At 35.5% G+C, this 25,887-nt stretch overlaps 1 protein-coding gene across 1 annotated transcript; it reads right to left on the reverse strand.

Moving 5' to 3' along the window:
* Positions 1-10,997: 10,997 nt before the first annotated feature.
* ERD1 (Clp ATPase) lies at positions 10,998-25,360 on the reverse strand. Its single transcript, XM_010251086.3, has 12 exons — positions 24,272-25,360; positions 22,729-22,889; positions 22,394-22,623; positions 22,157-22,265; positions 21,942-22,072; positions 20,186-20,287; positions 19,820-20,101; positions 19,634-19,737; positions 19,258-19,552; positions 16,642-16,875; positions 15,738-15,974; positions 10,998-11,565 (listed from the first exon to the last, which is right to left on the reverse strand). Exons 1-12 carry the CDS (start codon positions 24,991-24,993, stop codon positions 11,254-11,256), a joined length of 2,919 nt encoding a protein of 972 aa, XP_010249388.1. The 5' UTR covers positions 24,994-25,360; the 3' UTR covers positions 10,998-11,253.
* Between the last annotated feature and the right edge of the window lie 527 nt (positions 25,361-25,887).

Raw genomic sequence — 25,887 nt, forward strand, 5'->3', positions numbered from 1 at the left:
TTCTAATAGTTGATAAAAAAAGAAAGAGTTACTAGAAAAAATGGTGTTTGTGGAAAATTGGCTATGGACAATTATCAAAAGGAAAAAAAAAGGCTATGGACAGAATTTGCGTGGAAGGGCCCTTGGATTTCATCTAGGATAAACGTGTTGGGCGCACAAGAAAACAAGGTGTTTTACTGTATATAATTTCGGAAAAATGCCAAAGGACCCATGCTATAAACAATGCAATTAGATTTAATGTTTTTAAAGATTTAGTGCCTTCGGTGTTTAATTGATTTGACTTTAGGTGCTATTTGGATGGATTTAGTGTTTTGTACATGTCATTGATGCATGTGACATACGTATATGCACATGGCATACATGTATCATTGAATACATTTTAGTGCCATGTGGCATTCATATATGTTATTATATGACATGTGTCATTAAATACATTCTAATGTTATATGGCATTCATATATATTGCCACATGGCACGTGTCATTAAATACATTTTAGTGCCATCCAAGGTTCTAAATATCGATACACTTGATATGCCTGATACGCTAGTAAGGGCATATCAGGCGATATCGATAATTTTTTTTTCACTTTTTTTATTTTTTTCAAAATCGGTTCTGGGGGGCCGATTTAAGGCTCCACCCCCTAAACCAGTCAGAACCCTGATACACCTTTTGTAGGGACATATCGGGGAGCTCCCGAAACGATATGTATCGACTGATACGTGTCTATACTTTGAACCTTGGTGTCATTCGGCATATTTATGTTTTGTCACAATGGTACGTATCATTGATTACATTCAAGTGCCACATCACACATAATGTCATTTAATTCATCCGAGTGACATGTGGCATCTATATATGTAACCATATGGTAGGGATTTAAATGCCACACATGCAATTAATGCACATGCTGTAGACAACATAAAGCACATTTTGGCCTCAAAAGCACAAAATATGAAAAGCCAATTTAGTGATTTTACTATTTCGTATTTTTGTAAAAGTATAAATGATGCCAACCAAACTAAAAGTGTTTCTGGTACCATCGTACATAAAAGTCTATCCTAACAATACCCTATTAAATCATTTAACTTATAGATTGTAGTCAATTCAAATTCATGATTGCACAAAGAGTCTCTTAAACACAAAGTGATTCCATAATCTATTGAAAAGAGTACAAGTCGTTTTTGCACAATTCACATATACAATTCTCTTGTCTCTCTCAATCTGATAAAAGAGTCTTTAGAGAATCTTCAATTTTGTTGGTTGTAGTATCTCACCCGACTTTGTTGTATCTTGGGCTCGATTTGGAAAGAATGCAAATATAAATATTCACAGTTTATGTAAATTATAACATTTGTATTTATAATGAACATATTTGTATTTATACTATTCTCAAATGGAGTCTTGAGTAGGGGTGTTCACGGTTCGGTTAATTGAACCGTGGGTCTTTTTTTGTAACCGAATTGGTACTATCGGTTTTTGGAAAACCGGTTGACCGGTTTGGTTAACCGTTGGCTTGGTTCATCATTTTTTTATTTTTACAAAATATATTATATAAATATATAATAAAAAAATTATAAACATATAAAATATTATATTTTAAATAATAAATAATATATCATATATTATAAGTATATATTTATATATAATATATATTTATTAATTTATAATATATAAAAAATATTAAATATATATAATATACATAAATATATATAAAATATATAGAAATATATGTATATCAGTCGGTTCAGTTAACTACTGGTTTTCCATATTGGTTAACCAAAATTGAACCGATACCTTCATTTTTTTTTAAATACCGAACTGAAACCAAACCGACTGATTCAATTAACTGATTTTTTGGTTTGGTTTCGGTCAGTTCAGTTTTTCAGTTTTTTTGTTCACCCTTAGCCTTGAGCTCAGCTTGGGAAGAGTGCAAATACCAACATATCTGTACTTATAAAACGGAACTTGACTTCGTATTGGCATTTGGTGCATGTCATAAACGTTAAATTTGATTATATGATGTTAGGTTATATCTTTATCCTTGTCCACCTGCATAGCACATTCCCTTGCACAAGTACAGGTATATTATATTATTAAACCTTGTATTTGTATTTGTGCTCTTTTCAAACTAAATGTTGAAAACAAATTTACTTATAACTCAAAAACAAATTCAATCTATTGAATGAAGGGCAAATAACCTTCTAAAACCAGTGTTTAGATACGTTTTAGAGTTTCACCTCTAACTACATCTCCAACAGAAACGAATTAGGAAATTCCAACGTTATGACCATCCCAAAAGTCAAGTTTTTTTACTTGGAGAGCAATATACGGCAGTCCTGTTATGGGGAAGCTTTGACGAAGAAAAATAACAAAGAACTCCTTAATACAAAGTTATGACCATCCCAAAAGTCAAGTATTTACTTGGAGAGCAATATACAGTAGTCCTGTTATGGGGAAGCTTTGACAAAGAAAAATAACAAAGAGATCCTTAATACAAAATTTGTGGGGCTAGAAGAATAGTTGATCATGCATCATTATATTATGATATTAGTGGGGAACAGTGCGATGTATGGGATTTATTAAGCGAAAGATAAATAATAGAAAATGGTCATTTACTAAAATATTTTTATAGTTTCATAGATTTACTAAAATCTACCTTATAGTTAGCATTTTACTAAAACACCATTTATGGTTTGCAATGGATTTAATCAATCTTCCATTAGATGATAGTGAAAAATGACAGTGTTGATCCTAATATTCATTTAAATGAATTTAATCAAAAGAAAATAAAAATAAAAATATCATTTTTGCCCTTAATAAAACATGAGCAATCACTTTATTGGTTATATTTGGCCAATTTTGTTTTTTGTATAAAAAAATATTAAGGGTATTTTTGGAATAAAAAATCATGGGCCAAATGGCAAAACAAACACTCTTTAATAAAATGTTGATTAAGTAAATAAGTTGTAAAATATATGAGATGTTTTAGTAAAATGAAAACTATAAGGTAGGTGTGTTATAGTAAATGATCCTAATAGAAACACATAAGAATATACAATTGTTTTATATTTTCAAGTTTTTAAATAATTAATAATTATTCATATTTTACATACTACTTTTAATAAATTTTTTATAATACAAAAATAACAATAATTAATTTCAGTTAGGTTTATTCATCAAACTTATGAAACCAACCAACCCGATCAACTCGACCCGAGTTGGTCGGTTTTTTAGTATTTTATGTTGGATTTAGTTCAAAAAATTCTTAATTCGACCAAGTTGAATTAATTTCACTTTGACCATTTGTAAACCGACCAAAATCGAACGATCTAACCATGGATATATATTAATATTTTATATTGGGTAAATTTCTTAAACTACCCTTATAGTTTAGCTAATTGACTAAGTGTACCCTTACTATTTAAAAATTGACTAACGTTATCCCTATTGTTTCTGACAATTGACTAACTTTACCCTTGTCGTTAAGGTCCGTTAATATTCCTTCAAAACTCATTCGCACGTGATATATATTTTTTTAAATCCAATTTTACCCTCCACCTCCCACCCCTCTTTCTCTCTCCCTTTCTTTTTCCTCCAAACCCGCTGGACTTCTTGGGTGGAACTGCGATAGATCCCCTCCATCCCGAACTCGTGGTGTCGTTGTTCTTTTTCTTGACATTCTTTAGGGTGGGGTCGGTCTCAAGCAGCTGGTCTTCCTTCTGTAGACCCCTGAGGATCCAATCCAGAAGCCCTTTCTCCTCTCCGCATCCCCCAGATCTCTTCGCAGTAGTTGCAGCAAATACTCTCCCCACCGGAGGAGCAAAAGCTATGGTGAGTGGCGCCATGGTATTGGAGGTCTCCGATGCCAGTCGAGATGGGGCCGACTATGGTGGTTACAGCGATAAACAGTTGGGTGATGCAATTGGTATTGGCATTGTACTTGACAAAGACCCAGTCAAAACAACCGGTGTTGGGATCTCATTGGATGAAAGCTGGATGGATGTAAATGGATTTCGTGAATCCTAGGAGAACCTTTTCGTCTTTTGGGTGGCAACGGGCGGAGGAGGCGAAGGGGGAAGATGGAAGGAGTGCTTTGTAATCCGGAATTTGTTAACCTCTTCTCCTGTTTTCTTCTTAAAACGGTTAAATATTTTTTATTTATTGTTTTTAATATCAAAAACAGGGGAGAATGGAGAAGGAATTGTGTTGGATGGATGTAAATTCTATTCTCCTTATATAAAAAAAAAGAGTCGTGTCTAATGGAATCCTAAGAGGACCTTTAATGGATAATGGAGAATAGAGCTAGATCCATCCAGATATATTTCTTTGATTAAAATTCTAAAAGTCAGAACACCAGTTTCTTCTTAAATGGCCTGTTTTCTTCCAAAAAAAAACAGTAAACATGACTCAAATAACCATCTCACCTAAAGAGTTGTGAAGAGTTGCAGAGGTGCAAACAATAAACCGGTTGCAGACATGGATGAATGCGTGGATCGAACCATGAATAATTGCGCACCATCAACAATTTGCACAAATACGGTTGGGAGTTACCAATGCTCATGCCCAACGGATACAGAGGTGACGGAAGAAAAACTGGATGCAGGTGCATCCCTCTTCAATCTTCATTGACAAAACTTCAGGTGATTCAAGTCTCCATAGGTAATATATAGGGTCAATTTCTTAAAGAGGAGGATGATGGAAGGTTAGCATTGTTGGGTTTGAAATGTTAGGGTTTTAATGAATGAGGCTTCTTTCCCTTTTTCCTTGTTTTATTTTGAAAATTTGAAGAAGAATAAAGGGTAAAATAGTGTTTCTTGTCTTTCTATTAACGGATGCCAACGACAAGGGAAATATTAGTCAATTGTCAGAAACAGTAGGGGTAGTGTTAGTAAGTTTTCAAGCAGTAAGGTATACTTAGTCAATTAGCTAAACCATAAGGTAATTTAAGAAATTTACCCTTTTATATTTTAAATATAATTTTTAACATGAAAAAGTGAGAAATTTCCCATGTTTCTTAGTATAAAATGTTTTATTTCATAAATCTAATTTTTAAATTTGCTTTTAATAATTGCATTATAATTTTTAAAATTAAATTAAATTTTTAAGTTTAAATCTTTTGAACCAACTGACCTTTTGTGAAAATTGACCCAAACCGATACAACTTGAGTGGGTTAGTTTTCACGAAAGGTCAGTCAGTCTCAGCTTCCCAACTCCCCAATCTGACCAGGTCAATTTGGTTGGTCAAATAGCCTACAACTGGATCGAACCAACTCATGAACACTCATAATTTTAGTTAAATTAATAGTCTTATCTCTGATAAATAACAATAGTTTAATCTCCAATAACTATTGAAAATTTATAGCAAAAATACACAATTATTGAAAATATATTGATAATGAAAAAAATATGATAAGTACTAAAAATATATTAACTTAATCAATAAATAGTATAATATCAAATAATAGTTTCATCTTTAATAAATATTAATTAATCAATAATTTATAACAAAAATACAATAAGTACAACAAATTAAATTTAAAAAATTCAATAATAGTAGTTTAATCTCCAATAATTATTGAAAGTTTTCTGTTAAATAACAAAATAAAATAAATTTATACATAATCATTGAAAATACACTTATCACAAAAAACAATAAATAATTAATGAAATACAATAAATATTAATTTTAGCATATATAATTATATAATAAATATAGATTAAGAGTTTAAAATTATTATTAATAAATATTAGTTTTTTGAAAGTTATTTTCTCGAATTATTACTTGATATAAGTGAAATTAGTTATTTACAATATTATGTAAAAATATTAAAATATTATTAATTTCAATATTATGTTATAATTAATTTTCTACTTTTCAGATTTTTTAAACATATTACATAATTTCTTTATTTTAACTATTTAAAATCTAGTTATGTTAAATATTTTGTTATTTAAATACTTAATAATATGTAAAATATTTAAATTTTAAAATATTAATTATTTATTGAATTTAATTATCCATAAAATCATAATTTATACTATTATTACATAATTTCATTATTAATTTTGTAATACATTGAATTATTATTAATTTCAATATTATGTGATAATTATTTTTCTACTTTGAAGATTTTTTTTTTAAATTTATTACATAATTCTGTTATTTTAACCATTTAAAATCTAGTTATGATAAATATTTAAATAATCTATAAAATATTTAATATAGATAAAAAGTATGGGAGAGGATAGATAGGAATTAGGGATAATTTAGGAGAGAAACTCTCTACTAAATTAGAGATAATTTTGGAGATAAATAGGAATTAGAGATAATTTAGAAGATACATAGGAATTAGAGATAATTTTGGAGAAAGCGAGGGATAGTGGAGGAGGTAGTTTAGGAGGAGATTATTTAGGTTCTAGGAAAATGCATCTCATTGGTTGTCTAAAAAATGACATGGAATAAAAAAAAATAAAAAAAGAATTTATTCACCGCCTTGTTTTAATATATCTATATTATATAGTTTGGTTCTCATTTGGGTGTTAGAATTGATAACCAGAATGGGTTGTCCTTCCAATAAAAAGGGCAGCCTAGTGCACACAAGGCTCTTGCAAGCAAAAACAGGGTCTTGGAGGGACATATACTCAACCTTACCCTTGCACATATAGAAGCTGTTTCCAAGATTTGAACCTTGGTAGGGGTGCAACTTGGGCAGGCCTAACCTAAACTTCACTTAGACACAAGCTCAATTTGAATACATAAAATTTTAGTGTGGGTTGGGCCGAGATTGGATAATTTGAGCTTGACCTGCCTTTGCCAGGCTTGGGCTTTAAGCCTAAATTTTAGGATTGGGCCTAGATTAAGCTAAAACCTGGCTCAATCCACCCAACTTGCACCCCTTAGCCCTTGTTACCTAGGTCGTAATGGAGTAACCCTACTATTGCACCGAGGTCCACCCTCAATGGGCTATCCTTCCAATAATGGATGAAAGTATTTTGCTGGCATGAATCATGTTAGTAGGAAAAATCTATGGTTGAATATAAGGAAACTTGTGGTTGAAGGTGACTCGCAGGTGGTAGTAGGATGGCTACAAGAGGATGGTTGAGGCAGGGTTGTGGAACTTCACAAGTGGCTAACAAAGGATATGGAAGTGAAGTACAGCTGGGTGAAGAGATCTGCTAACTCTCTTATAGATGGGTTAGCTAAGCAATGGGTGGCTTGAGATTCTTTATTTTGTGCAAAGTTGTAATTTCCTTTTATTGCTTTTATGGAGGCTCCTACCCAACTGGGTGAGTTAAGAAAGTTTATCTTCCCTTCCTTATTTTTAATTATGTTTATTATTAATAGAAAGTTACTGTTATTGATAAAAAAAAAATCTATGGCACCCATGCCACCAAAAAGACAATACCAGAAGAGCTTTGACCAATTAACCCCCCCTCTGAAGGGAAGGGAGATCCATCATATGGATGGCCAAACCATGCAGGGTGGCTGGGCAAAATTTTAAAAATTTCTTTCTCCCTTTCGGGAATCCTATTCCCCGATTTAGAAAAACTGCATTTGTTAAGGTTCGTTCTTGAAACAAGCCGGACCAAATCTGCAACCAAGATTAAGGGAGTGATATACCTAATACATAATCCACGCAAGTAGCTCTCAACGTAGGTGTTCACGCCTAAAGAGGGTACCAAATCCCACCTCCACTAAAGATGACACAACTTAGAGTGAGACAGGATCAACAAAGCAATTCTTCAACAAGATTTGCAATCCTTCAACAAGGATCACACAAGGGATGTGAGCACAATTTCAGATCTGATTCTTCAAGCAAGAATCAAAATCAAGAACCTTTCTTGACCAATCCAAGAATGTGGAGATCGAAATGGGTAGGGCGGCAAGAACAGAGAGAAGATCTGGGCTTTGCAAAAAGTGTTTAACAGGATTTCTCCCTTTATTTATAACCCTTCTTGGATCAGCTTCCTAATCATATAAGGAGAGGGTTCTTTGATCCAAATCTCTATTTAGATCTGAAACTCCTAAGTGGATAAGACATATCTTATCCTCTTGCTGATCTAGAAGTATATCTAAACTCAAATTCGCCCATCTCTTATTAATCTCATTAAGTTAGTTCGAATTGGGCTTTAGGCCCATTAAGTTATCATGCTCACTTCCTCTTTAATTTGCTGGCTAGCTTGGCTTTCTTTGTATGGCGTGGGATCTTAGCATTGATCTCCACAAAAACCATATGGTTTCAGCCTATCATCTGTTACAAGGTTTGGCCAAATTCACTGCTGAAGATAGTGAACCCCTAAGCCCATCAATATGGGCTCTTAGCAAGCCCAACATTTACACTAAATGGTCTCTAGGTCTAGCCACCTTATGAAGGCCCAAGGACTATGGACTTAAGTGAGATTAGCCCATCAGGTAAAAGCCCTAAATGGTCTTACACTTAACCTCTTAGCCCATGATGATTAAACACTGCCCCGACAAGAGAGGACCTCTCCCTCGACTGCAAGGTACAGTGTTGCACTCTCTGCTCACATGGATCCCGGGAATTAAAACATTTTGCAAATATTTTGTGAAATCATAATATATATGTATATCTCTATATAAATATATTTTGCAAAAACAAATCTCAACAAGTTTGAAATCAACTGCCGGTAGTTTAGGTTTTCATCAAAGAGAGTGCATTCCCCGATCATTCACTTTGTCCGACAAAGGGGTTGATCCTGTCACTATGATCACCCACTCAGGTGAATTCTCGGACTGCCCCAACATACTTAGGTTTTGACCCCCTCTAAGGATCTCACTGATTGGTATATCAAAGATAACCCAATCCAACACCTAGTGCAACACTATAATCGAGTCTAGGGGTTAGGTGTAACTTTCTAGTTTTGCCCATCTGTCTCCAAGGCATAACTGAAAAATGGTCCAGTTCAGGGTTTCAAGCAAACCCACACGACATGTGCTTCAGGTCTCACCCTAGCAGCTGAGACAAGCCATCCCAACTGACTTGGCAACACATTAGTGTCAGCCTTGTCAGGATAAACCTCCTTAAGTTTATCCAACGACTATGAAGATTCTAAACTAACACGAGTATCATAAGTGTCCAGTTTAAGGGTATTACATAGAAACACCCCATAATAACATGAATGAATTATGTTCTTTATTCATTTACAATAAATGTCAAAATGTACATCAATCTGATTAGAGCTAAGGGCATACACTGTTTAACACTCCCCCTCATAGTTAAACTCTACCTAAAGATATAATTCATGTCAACACTGCACCTTGAAGGTCCATTTGGTTTGTGGGAATAGAGAGGCCTGGAATTGGAATTAGACCCAACTGTTTGATTGGGCAAAATCAAAATCCCATTCTCATTCCTAGTGGAATGGCATTCCTCCCCCTCAGGAATGAGAATCAATTCTAGCTAATTCCAATACCCATCTGAACAAAACAAGTAGGATGAATAGACCATTTCAATTCCAATTCCGGTGGACTTTGATTCTAATTCGAGTTTGGAAAGGCTGATATATGAGCACGTAAATTGAAAACCACAGGTACAATGTCAGCCAGAACGAACATCCAAGTCTTGCAAAATGCAAACTAATGATCCTTTCATCGATGATAAGGTTCTAAGGCCATGTTTGGGAGTGCTTAAGTTAAAAACAAGTGCTTATTCAAATAAACACTTATTTGCATTTGGCACCCAATTTTTTTTTAAAATAAGCACTTATTTTATATTGAACGTTTGGTAGTATTTTTTTCTAATAAGCACTTAAATAAGCATTTGTGACTATTTTGTCTTTCATTTTCTTTCAAAATTTCAAAATACATCCTTTGAAAGCACTTTTAAGAAAGTACTTTTATGAAAGCATTTTTATAAAAACACTTTTATGAAAACACTTTTAAGAGAGTACTTTTATGAAAGCATTTTTACAAAACACTTTCATAAAAATACTTTTACAAAAGTAAAAGTGCTTTCATAAAAGTGTTTTTGTAAAAATGCTTTCATAAAAGTACTTTCCTAAAGTGCTTTCGCAAAAGTGCTTTTGTAAAAGTGCTCCCATAAAAGTGCTTTTATAAAATTCAACTAGGGATAATTTTATAAGTGGTATTTTAAAATTCAACTAGGGATAATTTTGGAAGAAAAGATTGAATAACTGCTTATTGTATAAGCATTTTAAAAAAAGCTGAAAATTTGGGCTTAAAATGTAAGCCCTTATTTTTTAAATACACACTTATTTCGGGCTTATTTCCCAAATACCAATAAATGCTTAATGGCCAAAATAAGCACTTATTTTTAAGCACTCTCAAACATGGCCTAAGTAGGCTATGGTGTCTATCCAAGATAGAGTAGCAATTTTATGGCAGATAAATCACAATATTCTGGCTTTATTCTCAAAATTGTATGCTGTGCTCATTGGTTTAAGGTCGTCAAAGTTAAACCTGAAGTAAATCACAAGACATCTATTCAAACTGACTACGTGATAGGGTATTAAGGCTGCACCAATATCTTCCCTCATTTTCTTTCCCTTAATCATTACTAATATCTTATTAGTAACTGAGTGAATTATAGATGGTAAATTTGTATTCTGAAATGCAAGGGCAATCCCTGAAAAGATCATTTGATTTCATGTAGTTTGAAAGCAAGCTCGACTCAACTCAATTCAGTCTTAATACAAGAATTCAACAATCTAGATATGATCATTGTTCAATATTTGTGAAGCACACATGAGGCTACTATTTCATACCAAAATAGTGCATGGAACACGATCATCTATAAAGAAATTCTGCATATGCACAGGAAATAAGAACTTGAAGCTCTCTGTTTAGGTCAGATGTGATGTGATCATTGTTCAAGATTTGTGGAGCACATGAGGCTACTATCTCATACCAAAATAGTGCATGGAACACGATCATCTATAAAGAAATTCTACATATACACGAGAAACAAGAACTCGAAGCTCTCTGTTTAAGCCAAGGTCACAAAGCCTTCAATGGTTGAACATGAAAACAACTCTTCCACCCTTTGGTATTGAGAATATTCGGCAATCATAGAAATGCCTCAAACAGTTACAAAAAGTAATAATTGCATCTTTTCCCCAAATATATATATACAGAACCTGTATGTAAGCACCTCATTCTCCTGGGTCATACAGGATCAAACAATTACCTAGAACTATACAAAATAAATCTCTATCTCGATACAGATCAATATACACTGAGTGATTAAATTATGAATTGTCAAAGATCTTAACTACAATATGGATGTTGCATCAGACAAATGAATATCAAAATCTGACCGGTTAATCACATACGGGATTCCAGATGCATCCACATCTATTAATGCAGTGTCACCAGGTTTGTATTTCCCACCAAGAAGTGCTTCACTTAAGACATCCTCAATTAGAAGGGTGACCGCCCTCCTCATGGACCGAGCTCCGTAGTTTCTGTCATAGCCTTGCTGGCAGATAAGATCCTTCATTGCCTCAGATACCTCCAGACCAATGCCCAAAGACATAAGCCTTTCCTCCACTTCTTGCAGCATCAGATTTAGAATCTCAATAATCTGAAAAGAAGTGGCAATGGCCTGAATTACTTATGCTAGAATCTGATATTAATGGGCCCCTTACATGTTTTAACATCAAGTATTACTAGTTTTAGAAAAGTTTACTTCGGCTAGATGATTTAACTTTCTGTAACCTTAACCTAAGTTCTGGATTGGTTTGATTGAAACCAGTTTGCAAGCCAATTTCTATTGGTTAAGAACTTAGAAGAAAATAATTAAAAAATAGCATAAAAATGGAATGCCTTGAAAAATTGGGAATTTGATGACAAGGAAAAATAAAAGACAAAGGAAAGATCTTGTAAATCAGGAGAAAGAATAATCTATCACAAGCAATATTTAAAAAATAACCCAGGAACAGAACCTTTCCCTTCAGGTGGTGAATTAATTGTTCAACACTTAAACTGTCTGGGCCAAACAGGTCAACCCATGATGTCCTAAATCAGATAATTAGATAACATGTAAAAAACAGAAAAGACTGCAAAAACATTGGGCATGCCTCTAATATTATATGTTCATCATATTAAACAAAAATAATGATAAAATCTCAGGCTGGCAAGTGTGAAATGGGTTCAAGTCTGAAAGAGGCCAGTGTGAAAAAAAAAAAACCAAAGGCTAGGTTCTCCTATCTAGTCTACACCTCCCAAAGACCCCAGATAACTAGGGCCAACATTGGGTAATGGCCCTTTTTTCTTATTTAACAAAAATAAATATGATAAATGAGAAATATCATTTGGGTAATGGCCTAAATGTCTAACCTGTGACCTGCTGACTAGGTCAAACAATTAGGCAGTTCAAGCGACTGGACTATTGGTTATTGATTGAGTCAACATTTCTTTTGCATATAAACAGTTCGGGGGCTAAACAGACCTAGGAACTTGGCTGGGTGATGGGTGGATGGGTCTGACCAGATAGTTCACAATGGGTTGAAAACACTACTATAAGGGCTATTACCCAATTTGGTCCTAGTTAGCTGGGGCCTTGGGAGGAGACTGGTTACAGACCTAATTTTTGGCATTTTTGCACAGTGTCCACTCTCAGACTTGAACCCACATTATGCTTGTCAGTCTGTGGTTTTATCATTGCGCCAAGCAATGACCCCTGTGTTTTCCATACTGTGCAAAACATTAATAGTACAAGTCTTCTGCACCATCTTCGCCTCCTCTCTCTGACAGATTTTATGTGTGATACACATGGCACATGGCTAGCATAAGCACGAAACCAAGTCTTCATGGTTAACTCTTCAGTATGATCTATTCTATTGAAACTGCAAACATCTCTACTATGACCAATATTTTGGTTAACCTATCTGCTTGATTTGCTTTTCTGGAAATGCATGAGTACACTTAACCTCCATATCAGCTTCTGATGAAAGATTGTGACAATATTGGATTAAGTTGGAGATCCATGGTGGTTCAAAAATTTTATTTAGGCAATCTATTGTGATTTTGGAGTCCTTTCTATCCATGTTTTTTTTTTTAATTCACTTTATGAGCTACCTTAGCAGCCTAGGCCTCTGCCACATGGTGGGTAGCAGAAAAACCACTAAAAATGTGGCAGAGGCCTGGGCTGAAAGGAAGCTCATATTCTAGCCCAAGAAAGTGGATTAAAAAATATATGGATAGAAGGGGACTCCAAAATCAGTATAAAGACCATTAGCCAATATTGGTTCCCAACTATCAGGGTCTTGGGAGGGGTAGACTCGATACAGTCCAAACCTTTGGCATTTTTTTTTTCTTTTTTGCACAAACTGGCCACTCTCAGATTCAACCCACATTCTCATGCTTCCCATCCTGAGATTTACCATTACACCAAGTAATGGTCTCTACTCCAAAACCATATAGACTGCTTAAATTAATATTTCAAACCATTGTGGAGCATCTCCAACTTGATCCAGGATTGTCACAATCTTACATCAGAAGCTGATATGGAGGCTTTCACACATTTACAAAAAGCAATCAAACACCAATTGATTTGCGAATATTGGTTAAAGTAGAGATGCTTAGTCTCAATAGTAAGGTTGTACTGAAGAGTTAAAATATATCTGTAATGGACTGTTGGGTTGTACTACCCCCTCCCCCATTTTGTGTATGTTCCTTTATCTATTAATACCAAAAAAAATAATAAAAAAGTGCATAGTAGGTTCGTCAAATAAATAGCATGCATAATGCATTATATATACTAGCATCCCAAAGCCAAGATGCTAAACTGATTCCTCCAAGGACTGGAGCTTTTTATTGGGAAGCCTTTCTAGGAAGATGTAACACTAGTGACTTGCTACAGAGAAAAAGACCTAATTGGTGCATCCTAAGGCTAATGGTGAAAGCGGCTATCACTTACTAATCTCTTGCTCTTTTGTTTCACATATTTGAGAATGATTTTTTTTTTCTTTATTTGGTTGCAGGTGGACACCCCCCATCAGATGTACAAAGCTTGTTTGCCTCCTTTTTCAGGTGGCCAAAGAAGAGGGGTAGAATTCTTTGGAGATGTGTCAGAGCTGCCATTTGCTAGACAATACGAGAAGAAAGAAATTCAACGATTTTTAATGAAAAGGAAAGGAACAGGGAGGGCATTATTGAAGCAATTACTATTAGAGTGGTACATTGGGTGAAATCTCTAGAAATGTTTGAGTACATCTCTACAGATATGATGAGAAGAAGTTGGAAGGAAGTGGCTAATTCAGCCCCTGCCAAAAACCAAGATTGGTCCCATTTGGTCTCCTCCAGCTTTTGGATTTATCAAGTTGAACTGATGGAAGTAGTGAAGGTAACCCGGGGCCTTCTAGAATTGGAGGAACTTTTAGGGATGAGGATGTGAAAGTCATTGATATCTTTTCCGGTCCTATTGGTGTAGGTGATTCACTTTGAGCTGAGATTTTGGCAGTGATGGAAGGAAATGAAGAAGGCAAAGGAGCTGAACTGTCGCAAGCTTATTGTTGAAAGGGGACTCAAAACTGGTTATAGGATGGCTGCACAAAGAAGAGAATGGTCTATGGAAGTTTGCTAATGAAAAAAAAAATGCTTAACCGGCTAGCACAAGGTTTGGAAATTCAGTTATAGTGGGTAAAAAGAAGTGCTAATTCCTTTGCGGATACCCTTGCTAAACAAGGGGTGGGAAGAGAACAATTGTTTTGGGCTATTTTGTAAGTTGAGTCGTTTTTTGTTTTGTAAGGGAGGATTAAGAGAGTTTACCTCTCCCCTAGTCTCCTTTGTACTACCCTTTTTTTATTAATGAAAGTTTCTGTTATTGATAAAAAAAAGAATACCCAATTAATTAGTTTTATTTAATCGTTGTGAGCTACAAATTTTAAATGCTAACCTGAATGAAGTGAAACAACAAATCAAGTAACCATGAAAACTTAGTTTCATACATACTACCCATGTCACATGTTGCACAGATTAATGCAGTGAACCTCTTGCATTAAGTTTCCTTATTTCTAAGGTTATGCCCACAAGTCCTATATCTATAACAAATCCCATTTGCATTACTTAATATTTTATTAGATAATAAGAAGAATAGTTGTTTACATTCTTTCTCTTATGTTATTTTGATTGAAACATACCTTCCTAGAGTCATGTTTTACAAATATAAATGGATGTTAATCAAATAAGTATCAAAAAAGAAAAATAAAAGAAAGTCAGAAATGCACTTCAGCAGTTTACAAATGCAAAGGAAAAACAAAAGATAAAAACCAATTAATCTCTAATTAATCTCATCTCAATAATACTAAGTTACTAACAATCAAGAGAAAAGGTTATTGGATATAGGAAAGCCATTTTTGAAGTAGCAAGGCACAAGGTGATTATAAGGACTTAGTGAACAAGATTTTCCATTAGAAGAATTTTTTTGCAAATATTTTGGTTCACATTTCTTAATTGTAAACAAAAATTTACAAGTGCCCACATAACTAATTTTCCCTAAGATAAACTATTAGCATTTTAAGAAAGGAGAAGTTTGAGAGTCGGCAAAAGGGGGAATAAAAACCTCCCTTTTATATAAGGTAATAGGTAAAAGGATACTGTTAGTGATTTAATGCTAAGATTTAATTTTGCTTAGGGATTAAGAAAACCAAGCTAAAATGTTGCCTTTAATGTTGAGACCCATTTAACTAAAATTGATAACCAATGTGCCAATAAAGAACTGGTCTTTATTAATAATCTGTGTGCGAGACAAACCTGTGCCTTCTCAAGAGGACGGAATACAACTACTTCATCAATCCTGTTGAGAAACTCTGGCCTAAAATATGCCTTAAGCTCTTCCAGAACGAGGGCTTTCATTCCAGAATACGAACTTGGTTCACCATCATCTTCAATCAAGAAACCAATGGACATGTGTCTACCCTTTGCAATGGTGGTAGAACCAATATTGGACGTCATAATAATCAATGTGTTCTTAAATGACACCCTTCGCCCCTGTTGAATCCATGCTTTCTAAAGTAAGAAGCACTGCAGCTATTATTGGATATGCAAAGCATATAAAAGGATATAATGCAATTGAAATTTGACCAAATTTATCAAGGCCAAGACGCCAAGTTTGGGATTGCTCCTAGAAGTCTTCTATTCTGTAGCTTCATGGCCAGTGAAGTGATTCTCTGTATTGACATGTCTTTTGATAATTTAAATTAGAAGTGCTTATTTTCCATTAGGAAACAGAATCTGGTAAAACCTTTTTATGGCATCCGCATCTCACTCTCAGCAGAAGCTGAAAATAAAACATGTGCAATGTGCACAAAAATGTTATTTTAAAGATTTCTTTTAAATGCCAAATAACCCTATAATCTGTCAATTATTTTTTTATTGACCAACCTATACCTTACCTCAAACTATTTTGATGTTTAAAAGCTAACCTCTATACAAAAATGAATCACCAAGTACTCTAATTATGTGAGTTTTTCCTTCTAGAAGTGCTTCCATGAAAGATGCTTCACTAGAAGGATATTCTAACCTCGGGAGCAATCCCAAATGACACTATGTTTGATCAGTCAATGTTGACACCAGTTTCAACTTTGAAAAAATAAGAAACTTGGTAAATCTTCCCAGTCAGTCTCTTCATATTGAACATATAACAATGTGCACAAACCTGAGAATCAGTGAGGTGGCCATCTTCAAATACTTGGAGGAGGATGTTAAATATATCTGGGTGGGCTTTTTCAATTTCATCAAGCAAAACCACTGTAAAAGGTCTTCTTCTAGCTGCTTCTGTTAGAATGCCTCCCTCTCCATAGCCTACATACCCTGGTGGTGACCCTATCAACTTGCTAACTGTATGCCGCTCCATATATTCGCTCATGTCCAGACGTAGCATGGATGCCTCCTACAATAATGACATACAGGGAAATGGAATTAACAATGGAGCATAAAATATCAAGGATACATAGATGCAATAAGAGGATTGGTGCTTGACCTTTAAATGTTAAAAGCAATTAGTATTTTATTTGATCTGAACTGAGGAACACACTGTGCAGGGAAAATGTCCTAGTTTACTCCTTTCTGTTACTTTCTATCAGACTTGACATACAAATAATACCAAACAAGGTTGGGATCATTTTCTATTCTTTCTGACATAGCTCGTAACTTTGTACAGGAGATGCAGGGATGTTTATCTCAAGTACAGGTGACATTTTATGTATGAATAATCCAGCATAAGCTGTCTTAGAGACTTTGGTTCCTCTGTTAATGCAAACATGATAACCTTCAATTTACATACTTTCCATGTGGTTAAGAGCTAAAAGTATAAAGCTCAAAATGGACCATTTTGTTGCTTCAAATTAGTATAGGAAAAAAATCTCCCCAAAAGTAGGGGTGCAACTTGGGCCAGGTTAGCCTGAAACAAACTCAAAAAAGGTGGGTTGAATTTTGGGTTAAGGATTGAAAAATATAACCCAACTTAATTTCAGGTTGGGTTAGGGAATGAGCCCTTGGCAACCTAACCCAACCCGAACCTGACATATCTTCATATTTGTATGTATAAATATTGGGTTCGACTATGATATTGGAAAGACATGATGCCAAAAAAACTTGTAATCAATGAACCGGTATCATAAAAGTGATAACCAATCAGGTGGTATTTATCAAAATTCACCGGGGGGAGGGGGAATTGATTGGTCAAAGCACTTCCAGTATCATGTCTTTCCGGCAGCATAGATTTTCCCATAAATATTAAATAAATTTATATGTATGCATGCAACTATGCATCCATGAAGATAAATTTCCACGGTGGGGTGCTTCTAGACATCTTAGTCTTATGGTGGGAGAATCTTTCTCTTAGAGATAAATTTCCATCATTGCACTCTCTTTCGACCTTTAAAAATAAAACTATCTCCCACTTTGTATCCCTATCCTCTGTTGGGCTTTCTTGGAATTTTGGGTTTAGATGAAAGCCTGAGGAAGGTGGAAATTCCATTGAGTATTCAGGTAGTGGAGATAGTTGAAGGGGTGGTGGTGGATCCATCAGAGTCTGATGCTAGAGTGTGATTCCCTTGTCCTTCTGGCAACTTCACTTGTGCCTCCATCGATTCCCTTATTGCCCATGACCCTTCCCCTAGTTTTCAAGTGAAAGAAGTATGAAGTGGTTAAATCCCTCCTAAGGTGAGGGCTTTCTGTTGAGATATTTATCATGCTAAAATCAACACTAGTGAGACTGCAAAGAAAGAGACCACATTGGTGTTTATCTCTACATGTTTGCCTTCTCTATAAAGTGAGTGGGGAAAGTACTCATCATTCACTAAGCTCCTATTCTTTTGTGTTTGGTATTTGGGAGTGGTTTTTTGCTTTCTTTAGGTGCAGATGGACACCTCCTTTGAATCTGCAGTCCATATTCAACAACACTTTCTTTGTCCCTCCCAAGAGTAGAGGAAAAGATTCTATGGAGATGTTCCAGAGCTGCACTTTATGGGCTGTTTGGGAGGAAAGAAACAGAAGATTATTCAAGCAAAAAACTCAGGACAGAAGAGTTCTTATTGATCTCATAACGGTGAGAGTGGTTCATTAGGTAAAATTATTGAGGTTGTTAAGTTCCTTCTCCACCAATGATGTTAGTAAAAAACTTGAGATTGATAACAAACTCTTTCATTAGTAGGGTGGCTGCACAGCCTGTATGGGAACCACCACCAAACCATTTGATCAAGCTTAACTTCAATGCTTGCAGGCTTGCAGCAGAGGTAACCCAGGCGGCCAGGCCCCTCCAGTATTGGGGGAGTTTTCAAAAATGGTGATGGAAGTCTCTCCCTCCCTCCCTCTCTCTCTCTTACACAAATACAAGGGGACTCGAAAGTAGTTGTGGGGTGGATTCAAAATGAAGGAAAGTGCCCTTTGCAAATCTGCAAATGGGCTGGCAGGCAGGTTCGCAGAACAAGGGGTAGAAAGAGAGAACCTATTTTGGGGGAATGGGACTTCTCTCTGTTTTAAGGGGAAGGGGCTTCCATTTAATGTAATTTTTTGGGTTCAGTCTATCTCAACCTCTGGGATGGCTAATCTTTGGTAATTCTAATCTTCTTCCAATAAAATTGTTCTGCTATTCATCAAAAAAAAAGGTGGGGGGGGGGGGGGGTGCTAAAAACAGTTTAACTTAATACTAAAAAGATTTGCCTGCTATAAAAGGGTAGCTTCACAATAAAAAATCAATATCTCCAAGTTCTGAAAATCAGCCACATTCATAATAGATGCCACCCCTTGCCCATTGTGTGTAGGTACTTACTGATCCAAAGTAGCATTCTGCCAAAGCTTTTGCAAGCTCAGTTTTGCCAACACCAGTTGGGCCACAGAAAAGCATTGCTGCTATAGGTCTATCAGGGTCCTTCAAGCCAACACGAGATCTCTTTACAGCTCGAGAGATTGCAAAAATAGCATCATTTTGGCCAACAACCCGCTTCCTAAGTTGCTCATCAAGACCCACTAGAACCATTCTTTCATCTGCATCAAGTTGCTGAACTGGTATCCCAGACCAAAGTGAAGCCACTTCTGCTATATCATCTGGTCCTACTACCACAAATCTGAGACACAATAAATGTTAGATGTCTTGAGCCTAGTATTTGCATACTTGATTAAAAAAAATTAGGCACCTAGTATCATACTCATCATTGTCAAGTGTGGAGGGCACAGGAGGCTCTGATATGAGTTTGGTGTCATCCTCTATAAAAGAGGCAACATCGGCATATTTAATTTTATTTGCCAGGACCTGAATGTAAAACAGAAACGAGTACTGATCAATCCGGCAAATCCTGAAACAATTTCTGCTAACTAGCAAGCAAAGCTCTTACCACTTCATGCATGGCCTGAACAGCTCTGATTTCTTGCCAATAATCATTGGGTGATTTTCTTAGTACAGAAGTTTGTTCTTCCTTCCTCCTCTTGTAGGCATCCATGCGTGCCCTACTTCCAGCCTCATCAATAAGATCAATGGCCTTATCAGGAAGATACCTATCTGGAATATATCTTGCTGACAGATATACGGCAGCATTTATGGCTTCCAAAGTAAATCTACATTTGTGGTGAGCTTCATACTTCTCCCTTAGGCCCAACAGTATCTTAACTGCATCCTCCTACAAAATGTTAAAAGCAAAATCTAAGCAGATTTTGGTATACAAATTAATACAGATATATAAAGAGAAAACATCGAAGATTACCTGGCTTGGCTCATTAATCAACACGGGTTGAAATCGCCGAGCTAATGCTTTGTCTTTTTCAAAATGCATCCTGTGTTCATCAACAGTTGTAGATGCAATACACTGGGAAGGGAGTGGGTTGTCAGTCTGAATTGCATACAAATTGAAAAACAAAGATACAAAACTTGGAACAAGTCTCTCAGGCTTGAGGCAAATACACCAAAGATAATTCAGCACTACAGAAAAACAATGAAAAATGCAGAAAATGCCATATTAGTTATTAAGCTTTAGCCCATTAGTTCACTAGCATTTCAAAAGGCATATTATATTCAGTCATTGAATAAGTCTCTCAAGCTTGAGGCAAATACACCAAAGATAACTCAGCACCACAGAAAAACAATGAAAAACGCAGATAATGACATATTAGTTATTAAGCTTTACCCCATTAGTTCACTAGCATTTCAAAAGGCACATTATATTCAATCATTAATTTGTATATAAAAAAGGTAATAGAAATTGTAGATCTCATTTACAATCAACAACTGTGCATAAGTTGCAGCATAAGTACATGCAGTGCACATACAGCTTGCCAGTGTTCCATGGATTCTCCTAAATGGACGTTGTGTGTGAGTCGGTGTCTTCCTGGGTTCTGAGGAATTCCATGTAATAATTCCCTTTTATCTCCTTGGCACAAATGAACAACTAATGTACAAGATGAATGACATTTTTAACATTAAACGCTACTTAGTAACAAGGCGACATTTTTGCAGGTATATAATGTTAGAATTCAAAAAAAAAACAAAAAAAAAAAAACGAAGTATCCTAATAATATCTATGTTTTAAATACAATTAGTATTTTAATAACAAATTTGTATGAGTGTGGCAGAAATGTAAATGTGAGATGGATGACCAGAAAAAATAGATAGGATCAGAAAAGAACTTATTCAAAGATACCCAGGAGTAGCTCCAATAGGTGATAAAATGAGAGAAAGTAGACTAAGATGGCTTTAGGCACATGTTGAGAAGACCATATACAGCAACAGTAAGGAGTAATCTGTCATAAGTTAAGGGGGCTAGAAGAGCTACAGGAAGACCAAAAAGGACATGGCCTAAAGTAGTGAGAAAATTTATGAGCCCATAATTTAACAATGGATACGGTACTGAGCAGAATGGAATGACAAAACAAGATTCATGTAGCTGACCCCATACAGATGGGACAAGGCTTAGATGATGATATGATGACCATATCATGTCATATTCCAACTCAGCTTGCCCAGTCAGACTCTTGGACACATGTCATATTCCAACTCTCATATCTGAGTCCGTGCAACACTGTACCTCACATTTTCAAACTTGAGTCTCCAGCATTGTGTTTTAAGGCTGCTTGCTTCAAGGAATTCCTCAGGTAGTATGGTGCCTCAGATACTTTTTAAACATGTCTTTGATAGAGTCAAACTAGTTCGACATATAAAACAGATCATGGAATATTAATTTAAGAATGGGTTCAAGCTCAAGTATCTAATTTTTCACTTTCTGCCTGATGAGTGATTCTTGTTATTGGATATCATTTCTTACCTATTGTTTAAAAAAAAACAATCTTTCTTATCTAGGTATGTCATACATATTATGGTCTCCGCTAACCATGGCATACTGGTTATACAATATTAATAATGATAAATTATCTAACATTTTGAAAACCTATATGTCATGTTTTCCAGGGAACATGGCCATATAAGAACAAAACTCAGTGCCAAAACATCATGGCATGAACCATTACCTGCAACTCACCCCTTCCAAGTGAAGGCTTCAATAAATTTGCAATGTCAAGGCCTGATCCTTTGTTTCCTTTTCCAACTGTACCAGATCCAATAAGTGTGTGGACTTCATCAATAAATAGAATGATATCACCTGCAATATTTTGCATATATAGGGCATATTAGACAGAACAAAAGAACATGTTTATTTCCATGAAGTTCTAATAAATATGTTTACCTGCTTTTTGTATCTCGCTGATCAAGGTAGTGACCCTTGCCTCTAACTCACCCCTCTCTTTTGCACCTGCCATTAATAGACCTATATCCAAGGACATTATGCGTTTTGTCTGCACATGAAATAGTAGCACTAAGAAAGTTGTAACATGCAACTTCTTTAAGAAAGGCATTGGCAAAATACTGGATGAACATGGAGGATATAGGAGGAGAATTAAATAATAAAAGGACACCAACCCACCAAAAGAAAAATGGGAACATCGCCATTTGCAATACTAATTGCCAACCCTTCAGCAATAGCTGTTTTTCCCACTCCTGGTTCACCTAGAAGAATTGGGTTATTCTTGGTTCTTCGGCAAAGGATTTGGACAATTCTCTGAATTTCATGGTCTCTACCAATTACAGGATCAATAAGTCCTTCACTAGCTCGAGCAGTAAGATCCACACAGAATTGAGCCAAGACACTTTTCTCTGAGGGAAATAGTTTAACAACTTAGCATTCTTCCTAAGACACGAAGTTGAAAATCAATTGGAAGATGCCAAATTAATCTTGATAAACAAACATCTATACACCACCTTCTCTTTTCCCGGAGGACTTCAAAACTGATGTTTTTTCAGAAGAAGGTTTACTGCGCATCTGTTTTGATGCAGCAGGCAATTCTCTACCTTCCTTGGCAAGTTCTCCTTGAAGTCTGGAGACTGCTACAACTGCTAAATGATTGACATCTGCTCCCAATCTGTGATCATATTCATTTTTCTCATAAATTGTAGTATGTACATTTCACCAATACATACATCAGTGCATTAATACATTATATACCAATTATACATTGTAAAAGTTTGAAACTAGCACCATTTCAAACTCATTGTAAATTGATGTATACATGTTTGTTCGAAACTCATATGTTTAAGGTAAAAAAAAAACATCAATTTCCAAGCTGCAATTCAACCCAGCCTTAATTCCAACTTGGGGCTGGCTACATGAATCCTCTTCTACACATTGTGCTCTATCAAGAAAAATGGTAATTTAGTTAGACCAGTTGTATCTCCCCAATTAGGGAGTCAAATTGGGTTTGAGAGTTTCCTAAATTTTGACTGGGTACAGGCACAATCTGAGGCCGATGTAGTTAAAATTGTTCAAATCAGGCAACCCGATTTGCACTCCTACCCCTAATGGGTTCCTTGGAAATAATTACAAGGCACAACTTGTAGTCCAACATAACTTCTACACAATTATCCACAATCATGTCATGCACCCTGGAAATGCTTTCCCTCAAAAGGAACCAAACTAAAAAGAACAAAAGAAATAAAAAGGTGAAAATTATTATTTTTTTGTTCTCATAAATATCACATTTTTCTTTGAGATCATTGGCAACAAAAGCTTGACCAATTATGTCTATTCCAATCCTTCTCAGGTCTAGAAGAGCAACAGAAACTGACTAGTTATTGAGAAGAAATTGTGTTTCCTTCAAAGTATGCTGTTCAGTCTGCCAGGACTCAGAGTAGTTATTGAGTTTTCCTTTCTCTAGGAGAATGGAAAAGAAAACTCAAAAACTAATTTAAGAGGGAAAGGCATACAAGGAAGTTCTTGAGACCAAAAAAACATATATAAAAAAAAAGAATAAATCATCCACAGGATTGTAATTAATCCATTAAAAAGAGACAAATAGAATGGGTATCACACATTTCACCCAAAAAAATCAGTAAGAATATGCAGTTCAATGTGTAAGATTTCCACAGAGACACACCATTTTACAGAAATGATATTAGCATGGGCAATTGGAACACAAATTCTCCACACAAAACCAGGTTTGGAGGCATCAATTCACAAACGGAGTATGGTTGTTATAAACACAAAAATGCCAAGCAATGTAATCCAAATTCAAATAGCCATTGTTTTGAAGAAAGCCGAAGGATCACATGGGCATCGCCTAAAGTTTTCATAGCAACTAAAAGCTATTAGAAATTCCAATATTTACCTACAAGGATACCAACCAAATTGTTAGATAAAAAAACAAAAAATCTATTGAAGCAACAATGCTATGGGCATATCCGCATATAAGAATGAAAAATTTGATACAACTCCTGCAAATTATCCAAAGGAACTCGGAAATTATACCTCTTAAGGACACGGCCAGCACTTCCATCATCAACAGTGAACAGCCCTATAGAAATGTGTTCAGGAGCAATGTAATTATAACCCTTACTCCTTGAATACTCCACTGCAGCATCAAACACACGCTTTGTGCTAATAGAAAAAGGCACATCCGTGGAAGCTGCGGCAGAGTTTTTGGCACTAGTACTCGCGGAAGACTCGGAGTTTGAGTTAACACCATCATCGCCCCAAATGGCACGAACAGCCTCACGGGCCTGCTCAATTGTGACCCCAGAAGCGAGATACCCATGGACTGATCGATCCTCAGCGACAAGACCCAATAACAAGTGCTGGGTAAAGACCATGTCATTGCCTAAGGCCTTGGCCTCTCTCTGAGAAAGCATGACGGCCTTGATAGCCCGTTCAGTGAACCGTTCAAAGACCGCCGAGATGGGCGGTATCCGATGGGTCTTGCGGATCTTGAGAGGAATTGAATTGGACCTAGATGGGATTTTGTTGCGAGAGATGGAGATGCCGAAGATGGAAGAGGCGGGGGGAGAGAAATGGCGAGGTGGGTCGACGTGGAGGAACATGGAGCGGCCACGGCAGTCGATTGAAGACTTAGGTTTTGATGAGAAAGAATGGTTGTGGAGAGAGAGGGAGGGCTTGTGTCGACGGAGGTGGGGAAAGAGGGGGGAGAATTCCATTGAATGGACTGATAAAGGCGAGGAAGTTGATACTTCCATTGAGAGATATGAACAGAAAGTTAGAGATGAGCAAGAAAGAGAGATATCCAGAAATTTTGAATGCTAATAATAAGAGAAGAATGATAATACAACTAAGAAATGGGAAATGGATCAGAAATAATTTTGGAAAAGTTAAAGAAGAAGAAGAAGAAGAAGAGAAGGGGAGATCTCTCTTTTTATGGCCTTCTGTTATGGGTTTGTATTATTTTAAAGATTATAGTTACAGAAAGAGAGAAGGGTATCTTGATTCTTGGCCAACTTGCTTTGACTCGGCGTAAAATTGAAGAGGAAGATCAAGGAAGATTGGAGGAAGGAAAGAAAAGAATTGGAAAGGAGAACACGGCAAGCCACCTCCTCTCTTGTATTTTGTTTATAACTAAACGACATTTTTTAGATATTTATCCATTAACGGTAATTGATTTTGGGAGCATGATTGTATTATAGTCATTTTTCTTCTTTTTCATGGTATTTATTATTTAATTGTTGGATTGGAATTCCATGAAATTTTGGTTTTAGTTGAGATGAACATCAATGAAAGATTTTAGATTTTAGACTTAGTCATACATAATTGAAATCTTGGTTGTATTTGAACCAAAAAAATTTAATTAAAATTAATAGAAGGAAAAATTCTGAATTGTATTGAAACTTCCCCTGCTTTTAATTGATTAGAATATCACTTATCAATGGGGAATGGGGAAAATCTATGCTGCCGGAAACACATGTCTATGACATGATGATGATGCCGAAAGGGTATTGATTTTCAAATTTCGGTATGTTTGTTTTGTTCGCACAAACTCTTTGGATTTTCTTAACACCAAAAAAAAAAGAAAAAGAAAAAAAAAATCTTTGGATTTTCGTTATATAAGTCAATTGAATATCATTACCTGATTTTTT

The sequence above is a fragment of the Nelumbo nucifera genome, chromosome 4, assembly GCF_055504915.1.
Source record: "Nelumbo nucifera cultivar China Antique chromosome 4, China Antique-T2T, whole genome shotgun sequence".
Taxonomy (NCBI): Eukaryota; Viridiplantae; Streptophyta; class Magnoliopsida; order Proteales; family Nelumbonaceae; genus Nelumbo; species Nelumbo nucifera.

Excerpts from the sequence above, each read along its gene's own strand:
- ERD1 (XM_010251086.3), bottom strand. The coding sequence starts at position 24,993 with ATGGAAGTATCAACTTCCTCGCCTTTATCAGTCCATTCAATGGAATTC. Across the intron at positions 20,102-20,185 it reads TGATTAATGAGCCAAGCCAG|GAGGATGCAGTTAAGATACT; the intron begins GTAATCTTCGAT and ends AACATTTTGTAG. Across the intron at positions 16,876-19,257 it reads CAGAATGCTACTTTGGATCA|GAGGCATCCATGCTACGTCT; the intron begins GTAAGTACCTAC and ends TCATTATTGTAG.